The sequence below is a fragment of the Aedes albopictus genome, chromosome 3, assembly GCF_035046485.1.
Source record: "Aedes albopictus strain Foshan chromosome 3, AalbF5, whole genome shotgun sequence".
Classification (NCBI taxonomy): Eukaryota; Metazoa; Arthropoda; class Insecta; order Diptera; family Culicidae; genus Aedes; species Aedes albopictus.
The window spans coordinates 35,599,237-35,613,119 of NC_085138.1; the positions used below are offsets into that span (position 1 = coordinate 35,599,237).

General features: G+C 39.7%; 1 protein-coding gene across 3 annotated transcripts in view; it reads right to left on the reverse strand.

The window, feature by feature from the left end:
• Nucleotides 1-7,470: 7,470 nt before the first annotated feature.
• Nucleotides 7,471-13,883, reverse strand: part of LOC109427336 (pro-resilin) — a 58,432-nt gene continuing 52,019 nt past the window's right edge. Inside the window, exons 5-6 of one of the 3 annotated variants that reach the window (XR_009999286.1) lie at nt 8,708-12,769; nt 7,471-8,553 (exon numbers count right to left, since the gene is read on the reverse strand). Coding sequence is in view for 1 of the 3 variants with exons in the window: in XM_062859999.1 (XP_062715983.1) it covers nt 12,741-12,769 (29 nt within the window). In the remaining 2 variants the exon portion in view is untranslated. Of the gene's footprint in view, nt 12,770-13,883 lie in introns of all 3 variants that reach the window. The other 2 variants (XR_009999285.1, XM_062859999.1) reach the window with 2 other exon arrangements.

Genomic DNA, 13,883 nt, shown 5'->3' on the forward strand with positions numbered 1-13,883 from the left:
TGAGGAAATGAAGGTAGTGATATACCGACACTGCTCGCTAATAATGATCTGGTGAAACGCTTGTCGAATATCGAGTTGAACGTCTTCTGGCTTCCCTTCCGAGCTGAGTGTGCTTCAAATCCTGCTTGTTTCAGCGTAAATCAGTCGTTTCCACATAATACGCCCTCATCAGCTCCGGTATAGACTACGAACTTCACGGCGTGACCTCCTACTTGCACACTAACGAATCGCTTACCTGAACCAAAATGTAATATTTAGGTCGAAGATTTCATCCATTGATGTTTCTGCTGGCCTCTCGCTGGTGCTATCTCGGTGGTCTATCTCGCAAACTAATCGTCTACTTCTAGGCTGTCTGGGTTCACCCGGCGGCGAAATTCGTAACGACGATGAAGACATGTTGAACTTCCTCCGTTTTGTTAAACAGGAAAGGCCGAAATGTCCAGCTTGACCGCACATTTTGCATTTCTGTGACCTTGCTGGACAGGCAGGATCGTTGGAACTACTATGTCTTGCTTCACACCGAGTGCACCGTGAGCGTTGTTGTTCATAGTTCTTAGAGCTGATCTTCAGTACGTTAATCTTCTTTACGATTTGCTGACTTAAAGTTTGTTCATCAAATTCGTAGTGGATTTTGCTGGTCTCTGGTCCTTTCAGTCCCTGAGTTGGAATTTGACTGATTCGTTGGTACGTCCAATACTCACTACTTCAATTAGCGTGACATCCTTCTCCTTCGAATCTTTCGTTGTGGTAACGATTTAGTCCACAACCATATTTTCGGTTAGGTCACCGAAATCACAGCCTGTTGCTTCCACCGTATGACAAATGTGTCCAGCTTCTCCGTTTCCATCGATGTCATCTGCCGAAATTTCTGCCGCTCATATGATTTTGAAACACGTGGAATGAAGTAGTCGTCCAGTAGGTTGACAGCGACACAGTAGCGATTGTCCACGGAATTTTCTACGCCGTTGACTTTTACAATCACCTTCCGCACATCCGGACCTCCAAACAGCGTCCTGAGCTTCTCCTCATAATCAACGATTTGCTTCCATGCGAGGTACGCATCGAAAAGGTCCAATCAGCGTCGACAAAATACTCCAGGTTCGCTGGTGCTTGCATATCTGTTTCGCAAGAATTCAGTCCCGATTGACTAGCTTCAAAGCCTTTCTGACAAACAGCAATATGCTAAGGCAGACGTCTGGTCGTGAATTGGCGGCAAAGTAGAGCAAACTGTCCATCAAACTGTTCGTTCTCCTCCATTTGCTTTACGTTAGCAGGGCCGAGTGGAATTTTTAGACGGCATTTTAGCTTCTCGATTGTTCGAATGTTCCGTCCAGCTATTAGGAGGTCGTCCACGTAGATGACCTGGTAAACTTCATTGCCTTCAGTGTTGCATACGTAGATACAGTAGTCGCGATTGGACCTTCGGATTTCCAGCTTCAGTGGAGTCGCGTGCTTGTTTTAACCCGTATCTCTGCAGCTTGCACTCGCTGCTGCGTGGTTTTGCCCTTACGCCTTGTGGTACTTCTATGTACAAATCTTCCTTCAAAACTTCGTGGAGGAATGCCATCAGCTTCCACACATCATTGGTCTTCATAGAACGGAGCTTATCCTGTATCACCTGGTTCCAGAGATCCCGGTCATCATGACTATCGCAGGTCTCAGGAATGTCTGAAGGATTTGATTAGGATTAGGATTAGGATGATGCGGTTTCACGGTGAAGAAATATTTATTGAAAGCAGCATATTTTGTGGTCAGCCTCAATGCTGGAATTTTCTTTAATTTTTGTTATAAATTCAATCTTATTTTCATACTAAATATAACATACATTATAGTATTTTCTGCCTCTCCCTGACACAAACATCCCAACACTTCAGCTGTCAATTGTCTTCTATCTATTAGACTTTTTTCTAACGCTGAGCTATATCAGTGCTGCCAGTTTCACCAAAATATCCTCCACATCAGAGAGTGTAGGCCAACAGTATTTACTCTAAATCAAGTAAGATGATAGAACTTACCCAGAAATCGTTCCCTGCGCCTCTCGGATTGCTTACTTTTACGACCGGAAGACAAGTCCAGATCTGATTGCGAAGGGAGCGCGGGGTTGGCTGGTTCCGCAACCTGTCCTTCGTCGGTGTCGAACGGCTTTACCGAAACAGATTCATCGTCCCCTTCTTCCTGAAATTGGAAAGGTTCATTCTTCCTCTTGCTCGTAGATCAGGGGTACCACCAGTCTTTCTTCCACACGATACCTTGCATCGTTCATCCATGGAAAAAAGTTTTCTTCGAACTTGACGTCTCTAATCACGATTCTCCTTTCGTCCTTATCCCACAGCCGGTAGCCATTTGGCGCGTAACCGACCATGACCAGTTGTCGACTCTTCGCGTCGAACTTCTTCCTCCGTTGACTTGGTATCCAGGCAAAGGCTTAACATCCAAAAACACGCGCCCTCTCCAAACTTGGTTTGCTGGGGTAAGGCTTCTTGGAATTGCCGAGATTGGTCTTCGGTTAATCAGGAACAAGGCCGAAAGCACAGCTTTACACCAGAAAAATGTCAAGAGCATGGGACTCGATCAGCAAATTCCTTGATTTTTTCAACCTTTGATTGTAACCCGTTCGTCGAATATGCTCGAGGTTACGGATACGAGAGACCACCGGTCAATTTTAATTTTACCCGACTAATACTGAGTCCTCCCACCTCAGGGGTTCTCGAACGGACGCTGGCTCAAAATCAATTGTAAACACAATCTGAAAAGTCCCAAAATAACGTGAATTCCTACTTAGACTGGCTGAGAGAAGTATAAAACAGAGTGAAGATTCCAGTAGTAACGAAAACGGAATGGTATTGGGAATTGGAGCGAACTTCGCTCAACTTGCACTAAACGGTAACGTAACGGAAAAACGGAAACTACTCGATCTTCAAACATTAAACAATCTCGATCTTTATTTAAATTCGGGTTGGACGTTTTGGTTGGGTTTCACATGGTTTGGGAAATTCTTGGAAACACTAGATTATGGCCATGTCTACAGTCTAACACATACCTGCGCAGGTTTTTTTTTCGTCGAGCCGATGCTGTTGTTCGTCACGGCCGATTTTAGTGACGAGAATGTCCTTCAAGAGAGGCTCCTCTTCCCAACGACCCGGCTTCGCGTACTAAGATTCCTACTAGACCGAGGGGGTTTAAGAGAACTCCTAACTATCAGTTCGGGTTTCGGTCCTTCGCACGATAATTGGCGACGCGCGGGGACCACGCTCTCGTTATGGATCCGGGTTGTGGGCTATTGGCGACCCCCAGGTAGGCTTCGCTTCACTTAGATTAGGCGACCTCACTCACTTCCGTTTGACTGCCCTTAGGGCGGGCCTTGACGATTGCACGGACTCCCGTAGATCGTCCTCGGACGAAATGGCGGTCCAAAATACCACCGGGAACACTGTTAGTCGACTTCGGTCGACGCACGACGAAACTCCAGCCCGTACCAAGCGCTGGAAAGCCCAACGCGAAATTTGTTGGTACAATTAATTATCTATCGAGAATCGAGTATAATAGAAACATTTACCTTTTTGAGTACAAATACAATCACTTTAATAGAAATTCGCGATTGTCGGTCGCACCGACTTTGAAACGTTACACTAAAGAACAAATACAAAAATTACCATTTCAATTTGGACAAAAAAAAATTCTCTAGTAATGAGACAATTATCTTTAACATTGCGCTCAAAATTGAATTTGAAATGGCGACATAGAGTTCGCGCCTTCGGTAACTCGATTTACAACTCACGACTAGAACATTACAAATGTTACAAACACTACATATATCCCATACTGGGTGACGTCAAGTACTACTAAATGTTGCTATGTGTTCACATTAGAATAACTAGCCACAGAAGTTCAATGTCTCGACTGTTCGTGTGACTAACATCTAGTTTGCCACGCCCTTACAGCGTCAGTAGCGGTACTAGAAGTGTCAAATAAATTTTGTTTACCAAAACAAAAGATGCTCTTCAATCTGGACTAGGGTGGCCCACACTTATATGAAAAACAAAAATTTCGAAAAATACCAAGTCTTACCTCCTAAATCAGTTGTTTTGGACTCCCAGAAGCTACGTTCAAAATTTTAGCAAAATCGGTTGAGCCTAAGGGGGCGCTCAAAACGCTTGAAGTTTGTATGGGAAAAATTGGCCAAATGTATGCAGAAATTTTAAGTTTTCGAATTTTGCCGCTAGGTGGCGCTGTAAGCGTAATCAAACCCTTTGGTATTATTGTAGGTGACTATATGCCAAACAACTTTGTCGAAGACCGCAAAGTGATGCAACATCTGTGAAAAAAGTTATACCCTAGGCAAAGTGAGGCAAAGTATTGAGATTTCATTATTGATATTATTCCTTTACATGTATTGGAAAAATAACAATAAAGTTTATCCTCACATTTCCTAGGGTATAACTTTTTTCACAGACGTTGGACCACTTTGCGGTCTTCGACAAAGTTGTTTGGCATATAGTCACCTACAATAATACCAAAAGGTTTGATTATTGAACGCATACAGCGCCACCTAGTGGCAAAATTCGAAAACTTAAAATTTCTGCATACATTTGGCCAACTTTTCCCATACAAACTTCAAGCGTTTTAAGCGCCCCCTTAGGCTCAACCGATTTTGCTAAAATTTTGAACGTAGCTTCTGGGAGTCCAAAACAACTGATTTAGGAGGTAAGACTTGGTATTTTTCGGAATTTTTGTTTTTCATATAAGTGTGGGCCACCTTAATCTGGACACATAAAAACAATCAATGATTACAATAAAAGGTGTTAATTTAATTAGATAGAAAAAGTGACTACAGCGCCATTGGAGTTCTACCCGGGCAAAAAAGAATTACAAAACAATTGCAAGTTTTACCATTCAAAACGAATTACTGAATGGTAAAATTTGTCATTGGTTTGTTTGAAATAAGTGACAAAAGGGCAAAAATAATAACTGACATTGTTCGATAAAATAACTAAAGAATGTCAAATTTTGACATTACAATGGCAAATCAAGAACAAAAAATTGAGATTGAGAATTGCAAAATATACCATTATTGAGTTATTGAAAATAAAACAATATTAAAATTAGTTATTTCTTTGTCATCTAAAAGAAGGGTATATTAAGTTGTTTATTCCAATAACAAAACGAAAACTCATAAGTTTTTTGGATGGAAAGTAATTGCAAACAAATATCAAAATTTACCATTAGAATAACCAAAGTTCAAATTTTGTCATTATGTTGTTCTTGATAAGTGCCAAAACTGCGAGTGTATCAAACTCGCAAAAGGTCAACAATATCTCACCAATTGCAAAATTTGTTATGATAGCAAAATAAGACATTCAGTAGTTATTCTTCCAAATTTTAAAATGACAAGCGAATGGCATATTTTGATATGATATCATATTATGCTATTCACATGTTGTTTTAAGCTCTTCATGAAGAACTCATGAATGACAAAATAAGTTATGACAATAAAATTTGTTATTCTTTTGTTTTTGGTTTGCCATTCACCTCTACCCGGGTAGTGTCTTTCTATTTTGTTCACCATGTGGTCACTGGCTCCCGAATTCAGCATTTCTGCTTACCTGCACATCCGTCCACCATACACACAACCGATCTTGCTTCGGTGGCAACGTGAGCGTTTGTCTTCTTTCGGCAACCCTACTTCATATGTCCGTGTTTGCCACATGCATGGCACTTCCCGTCAGATATCTCACCTCTTTGCTTCTTTCGTTGATCCCCGGCAAACACAGTTGATTTTTTCTTCGTTGCTATGTATACTGTCCAAACGCTGCGATTCGTCGCTTTGCAAAAGGGTTTCCATCAATTCGTACGTCAACTCGTTTTCCGGTTGGTTTTCTATTTAGAGCAGTCATCAGAGGGTCGAAAGATTCCGGGAGGGTCAAACTGAGTGCTGCACACACATCTCGCAGTTAAAGAACGAGGTCCTCACCGTTTGCTTACCGGCAGACTTCCTGGCGAACGTATCGTCGAGAACTTTCCTCATTTCCTTCGTTGTAGACTTCTCCCGGAAACATCCCAGATACTCGCCCGAGATAAGGCATACCAGCAGGGACTTCACCTTACAGTCCATTTCCTTGAACTTGGCTACTTCTCCGGGTTCTGCTGGAGCATCCTTGCTGACTACGTCTCACACCTTCGATGCTTTCAGGTAGACTTGCATGCGGAACTTCCAGGTGTCATAATCGGTCCCAGAAAACTGCGGGATTCCGCGAATGGCTACCTACTTCCTTCTTGCTGTCGGCCATAGCCTCTTGAATATGGTGGAACCATGAGCGGAACTTCTTGAAGGCGGAAATTGAAAACGCTGCTTCAATGGTTTAACTTATTTTATTAGTGACTTGTCAGGGTGACGATAAAAGATGGAGTGCTCAATTTCTAACATTCCTTTTTAACGTGGCCCACTTTCTTAGTGGCAGATCACCGGTTTCTTCTTCCCAGAAACATCTTTATTCGCGGAATCCGAATCCTTGCCTTTTCGCAGCTTGGTCCAGAAATTTCCACTTGACAAGCTCCAGGATAAGTCCATCGTCCGAACGGCTATTTAGAGCGGCCAGGGTATCGAACGAGCTTGGCAGGCTTCTCAGGAACATCGGGACCGGACTATCAGGCTACTAAACACATGATGTTTTCCTTGTCTTTGAAACGTTTGTCGCAGATTTGCTTCAACAGAGATACCCTCAACGTGAGACTACCGGTATATGAAGATGCTAGAAAATCCGCTGGACGTGTCGGCGAAGATCTAGTTGGCCAACAATGCGGAGGTGCCCGAGGTAGCGAAAGGATCGGTGAAGCTTAAGACGTATGGCGGTGAAGCGACCAGGAGCCTCACAACCATGCTCACGACCTTAATCTTGATCAGTTCAGCTGCGTTTAAGAAGTTTTGGGCTGATGAATGGCATCCTGAACTTTACTCAGCATGGAAGTATAATAACTTCCATCTTCTACTGCACTGATGTGGCCGTTTCCTCCGTTGTGAGTCGGCCCATCATAACAAAGTTCTTAGCGCCGATTAGCTCTTTAACAAAGTGCTGCTCCCATCTTGCAGTAGCCTTTACCGATTGTGATAAGCTTCCGCAGTTCAGCACACTTTGCCCGGTTCCATGCTGCAGCATTACTGCCCGAACTTTGTACTTCTCCTTCAAAAGCGCACACCTGCACTTCTTGTCGGGTAAATACTTCGGTTGACTGATTGCATACTGAAGGCTTTTATGTTATCTATCCAGTCGGATGTCAACGTGAACGTCAGCAAGGACATGCAAACTTCCGTTGCCGGCCACGTGGATAGGGAAAGCGCATCCACTATCATACAATTTAGCGCCAAACGTGTGCAAGCTTCCGGGAGCGAGCTAGTAGCTCATAGGATGTCATCAGTAAAAAAAATGGAAAAAATAGTTTATTTTTCATGGTTTTTTATTTTTTTTTTAAAACAACACTTAAAACTAGTTGAACAGCTTTCGTACATGGTTTACAGTATAAACTAGGATAAACTATAGAATTTCTTCGAAATTTCAGTGGTAAGACCTATTTAAGACGCAAACTAGGATAAACTATAGAATTTCTTCGAAATTTCAGTGGAAGGACCTTTTTTAAGACGCAAACTAGGATAAACTATAGAATTTCTTCGAAATTTCAGTGGCGAGACCTTTATTATAGACGTAAACTAGGATAAACTATAGAATTTCTTCGAAATTTCAGTGGTAAGACCTTCGATAGACGCAAACTAGGATAAACTATAGAATTTCTTCGAAATTTCAGTGGTAAGACCTTTTTATGTTGCAAACTAGGATAAACTATAGAATTTCTTCGAAATTTCAGTGGTAAGACCTTTTTTATGTTGCAAACTAGGATAAACTATAGAATTTCTTCGAAATTTCAGTGGTAAGACCTTTTCAAGTTGCAAACTAGGATAAACTATAGAATTTCTTCGAAATTTCAGTGGTTAGGTATTCAATGGTAACGAATTTCTAAAACATATCCGCAATTACAGTGCCAACTTAATAAAAGTTAGCACGATTCAATGTAGATGTAGAAGTTATTGAAATTATTGAAATTACAGTGGATTTCTTTGTTTTTATTGGCTTGCTCAAACAGACCAAGACAGGACCTAATCCCTCTTTTGAGGGGAGTAAAAAACGAATTTCTAAAACATATCCGAAATTAGAGTGGTTTGGTATCAAATTTAGGGCAAATATTCTAAAACGACCTAGTTTTGAAGACACCCGCATGGATCATTTCGATTATCTAGACAGACACTAGACTTTTCCCCTCTTTCGAGGGGAGCAAAAAACGAATTTCTAAAACATATCCGAAATTAGAGTGGTTTGGTATCATTCTTAAGGCAAATATTCTAAAACGACCTAGTTTTGAAGATATCCTGAAGGATCTTTTTGTAAATCTAGACAAACATTAGACGTTTCCCCTCTTTCGAGGGGAGCAAAAAACGAATTTCTAAAACATATCCGAAATTAGAGTGGGTTGGTATCAAATTTAGGGCAAATATTCTAAAACGACCTAGTTTTGAAGACATCCGCAAGGATCTTTTTGTAAATCTAGAAAGATACTAGACTTTTCCCCTCTTTCGAGGGGAGCAAAAAACGAATTTCTAAAACATATCCGAAATTAGAGTGGTTTGGTATCATGCTTAAGGCAAATATTCTAAAACGACCTAGTTTTGAAGACATCCGCAAGAATCTTTTTGTTTGTTTAGACAGACATTAGACTTTTCCCCTCTTTCGAGGGGAGCAAAAAACGAATTTCTAAAACATATCCGAAATTAAGTGGTTTGGTATCAAATTTAGAGCAAATATTCTAAAACGACCTAGTTTTGAAGACATCCGCAAGAATCTTTTTGTAAATCTAGACAGCCATAAGACGTTTCCCCTCTTTCGAGGGGAGCAAAAAACGAATTTCTAAAACATATCCGAAATTAAAGTGGTTTGGTATCATTCTTAAAGCAAATATTCTAAAACGACCTAGTTTTGAAGACATCCGCAAGGATCTTTTTGATTGTTAAGACAGACATAAGACTTTTCCCCTCTTTCGAGGGGAGCAAAAAACGAATTTCTAAAACATATCCGAAATTAAAGTGGTTTGGTATCATTCTTAAGGCAAATATTCTAAAACGACCTAGTTTTGAAGACATCCGCAAGAATCTTTTTGTAAATCTAGACGACATTAGACGTTTCCCCTCTTTCGAGGGGAGTAAAAAACGAATTTCTAAAACATATCCGAAATTAGAGTGGTTTGGTATCATGCTTAAGGCAAATATTCTAAAACGACCTAGTTTTGAAGACATCCGCAAGGATCTTTTTGATTGTTAAGACAGACATAAGACTTTTCCCCTCTTTCGAGGGGAGTAAAAAACGAATTTCTAAAACATATCCGAAATTAGAGTGGTTTGGTATCAAATTTAAGGCAAATATTCTAAAACGACCTAGTTTTAAAGACATCCGTAAGGATCTTTTTGTAAATCTAGACAGACATTAGACTTTTCCCCTCTTTAGAGGGGAGTAAAAAACGAATTTCTAAAACATATCCGAAATTAGAGTGGTTTGGTATCATGCTTAAGGCAAATATTCTAAAACGACCTAGTTTTGAAGACATCCGCAAGAATCTTTTTGTTTGTTTAGACAGACATTAGACTTTTCCCCTCTTTCGAGGGGAGCAAAAAACGAATTTCTAAAACATATCCGAAATTAGAGTGGTTTGGTATCATTCTTAAGGCAAATATTCTAAAACGACCTAGTTTTGAAGACATCCGCAAGGATCTTTTTGATTGTTGAGACAGACATAAGACTTTTCCCTTCTTTCGAGGGGTGTAAAAAACGAATTTCTAAAACATATCCGAAATTAGAGTGGTTTGATATCATTCTTAAGGCAAATATTCTAAAACGACCTAGTTTTGAAGACATCCGCAAGGATCTTTTTGATTGTTAAAACAGACATAAGACTTTTCCCCTCTTTCGAGGGGAGCAAAAAACGAATTTCTAAAACATATCCGAAATTAAAGTGGTTTGGTATCATTCTTAAGGCAAATATTCTAAAACGACCTAGTTTTGAAGACATCCGCAAAAATCTTTTTGTAAATCTAGACAGACATTAGACGTTTCCCCTCTTTGGAGGGGAGTAAAAAACGAATTTCTAAAACATATCCGAAATTAGAGTGGTTTGGTATCATGCTTAAAGCAAATATTCTAAAACGACCTAGTTTTGAAGACATCCGCAAGGATCTTTTTGATTATCTAGACAGATACTAGACTTTTCCCCTCTTTCGAGGGGAGCAAAAAACGAATTTCTAAAACATATCCGAAATTAGAGTGGTTTGGTATCAAATTTAAGGCAAATATTCTAAAACGACCTAGTTTTGAAGACATCCACATGGAACATTTTGTTTGTTAAGACAGATATAATACGTTTCCCCTCTTTCGAGGGGAGTAAAAAACGAATTTCTAAAACATATCCGAAATTAGAGTGGTTTGGTATCATTCTTAAAGCAAATATTCTAAAACGACCTAGTTTTGAAGACATCCGCAAGGATCTTTTTGTAAATCTAGACAGACATTAGACTTTTCCCCTCTTTAGAGGGGAGTAAAAAACGAATTTCTAAAACATATCCGAAATTAAAGTGGTTTGGTATCAAATTTAGGGCAAATATTCTAAAACGACCTAGTTTTGAAGACATCCGCAAGAATCTTTTTGTTAATCTAGACAGGTATTAGACGTTTCCCCTCTTTCGAGGGGAGCAAAAAACGAATTTCTAAAACATATCCGAAATTAGAGTGGTTTGGTATCATTCTTAAGGCAAATATTCTAAAACGACCTAGTTTTGAAGACATCCGCAAGGATCATTGTGTTTGTTAAGACAATTTTAAGACTTTTCCCCTCTTTCGAGGGGATCAAAAAACGAATTTCTAAAACATATCCGAAATTAGAGTGGTTTGGTATCAAATTTAAGGCAAATATTCTAAAACGACCTAGTTTTGAAGACATCCGCAAGAATATTTTTGATTGTTAAGACAGACATAAGACTTTTCCCCTCTTTCGAGGGGAGTAAAAAACGAATTTCTAAAACATATCCGAAATTAGAGTGGTTTGGTATCAAGCTTAAGGCAAATATTCTAAAACGACCTAGTTTTGAAGACATCCGCGAGGATCATTTTGTTTGTTAGGACAATTTTAAGACTTTTCCCCTCTTTCGAGGGGATCAAAAAACGAATTTCTAAAACATATCCGAAATTAAAGTGATTTGGTATCTTGCTTAAGGCAAATATTCTAAAACGACCTAGTTTTGAAGACATCAGCAAGGATTATTTTGTTTGTTAAGACAATTTGAAGACTTTTCCCCTCTTTCGAGGGGATCAAAAAACGAATTTCTAAAACATATCCGAAATTAGAGTGGTTTGGTATCAAATTTAAGGCAAATATTCTAAAACGACCTAGTTTTGAAGACATCCGCGAGGATCATTGTGTTTGTTAGGACAATTTGAAGACTTTTCCCCTCTTTCGAGGGGATCAAAAAACGAATTTCTAAAACATATCCGAAATTAGAGTGGTTTGGTATCAAATTTAAGGCAAATATTCTAAAACGACCTAGTTTTGAAGACATCCGCGAGGATCATTGTGTTTGTTAAGACAATTTTAAGACTTTTCCCCTCTTTCGAGGGGATCAAAAAACGAATTTCTAAAACATATCCGAAATTAGAGTGGTTTGGTATCAAAATTAAGGCAAATATTCTAAAACGACCTAGTTTTGAAGACATCCGCGAGGATCATTGTGTTTGTTAGGACAATTTGAAGACTTTTCCCCTCTTTCGAGGGGATCAAAAAACGAATTTCTAAAACATATCCGAAATTAGAGTGGTTTGGTATCATGCTTAAGGCAAATATTCTAAAACGACCTAGTTTTGAAGACATCCGCAAGGATCATTTTGTTTGTTAAGACAATTTTAAGACTTTTCCCCTCTTTTGAGGGGTGCAAAAAACGAATTTCTAAAACATATCCGAAATTAGAGTGGTTTGGTATCAAAATTAAGGCAAATATTCTAAAACGACCTAGTTTTGAAGACATCCGCAAGGATCTTTTTGATTGTTAAGACAGACATAAGACTTTTCCCCTCTCTCGAGGGGATCAAAAAACGAATTTCTAAAACATATCCGAAATTAAAGTGGTTTGGTATCATGCTTAAGGCAAATATTCTAAAACGACCTAGTTTTGAAGACATCCGCAAGGATCATTTTGTTTGTTAAGACAGATATTAGACTTTCCCCCTCTATCGAGGGGAGTAAAAAACGAATTTCTAAAACATATCCGAAATTAGAGTGGTTTGGTATCATGCTTAAGGCAAATATTCTAAAACGACCTAGTTTTGTAGACATCCGCAAGACTTTTGACTTTTCCCCTCTTTCGAGGGGTGCAAAAAACGAATTTCTAAAACATATCCGAAATCAAAGTGGTTTGGTTCTGCAATTGGAGATACTATCCAGGGTAGGGACCATGTTACCTCATGCGTCGTTGATGACTCGCAAAATACTATGCGGCGAAAATTGCACAGATGTGTGCGTGAATCAGCTGCAACGATACCGGCATAGCGTCATTGTGTGCGTTTCAATGCGCCCTGTCTGCTACATTCCGACCGATGGGTGTCGTCAACCGGCGAAAGCGGTGTCCTCAATGTACTGCCAACATGTTCCTTCGAACGCTATCCTTCGGGGTTCCGGCGCTTTCGATCTGTATGAAGAAAATAAAAGAAATATTATTAGAACTGAATTGATTAATTGCAAACTTAAAAGAAGATTTGTCGTTTCAAAATGGCTGACGCAAACTTCATGGCACATGTGTTGATCGTTATCTTTCAATATAAACTTTTGATATTACTATTTTTCACGACTTGTTTCTCTAAATACTGTAAATCTGAATATTTTACCTAGTTTTTGAAAGCGCCGACACACGACATGGTACACATTGTATTAGACTAACACTAGCAGCATCCGGCATTGTGGCGTACGGCAGCCATCTTTGCAAATTCCTTCCAAACGTGGCGTGACAAGAAAATTTCTCGAACTATTTTTTGGTTATTTTCAGCCACTTTTCGCATAAATATATGCATTTTCATTCCCATTGAGCGAATTTCTTAATCACATGATGAATGTTCTTCATTTAATGACACTTCTACAATGCGTTATATTCACAAACTTCTTCAGTAGGTTTCCGGAACAATTTTATCGATTTCTGCCTTATTTTCTTCTGCAAAACGGGACTGATGTATGCGTTGCCAGCAACGAAACATCGTTTATATAATCACTTTTTTTCCACCACAGCCCCGTTATTCAAACCAAAAGCTCGAAATTCGGTAGCCCTGAATTACTGAGAGCTACATGTTCACACTGTTACTTCTGCTGGACTATTGCTGTTCTGCACTGCGACGACTATGTGCGCTCCACTTCACTGTCGAAAACCGAATGATGCTGAATACGAACCCGAACGGGCTATTTATTTCGTTGCTTTCCGCTCGTCGTATTCAGCAACGGGCAACGACGATGGTACCCACGGCGACGGGTACGCATATCACTACCACTACCTAGCTGCGAGCGGGTCATGCACCGCCGCTGCACAGTGAGTATGAAATAAACATCCGAAAAGCTTACCTAAGGGTGTCCGTTTATCCTAATACCTAATTGTGTTTTTTTTTTGTTTGCGAATTTTTGATGGGTGTGAGATAAAGTTGTAGCAATTTAATTATCAACTTCACAGCTTTTTACGGTTTGTATGCTTTTGTAAACGCGATATTTGACTGAATGTTTCATTGAACATTTAGAAAATAATGTTGAACTAATTCGATTTT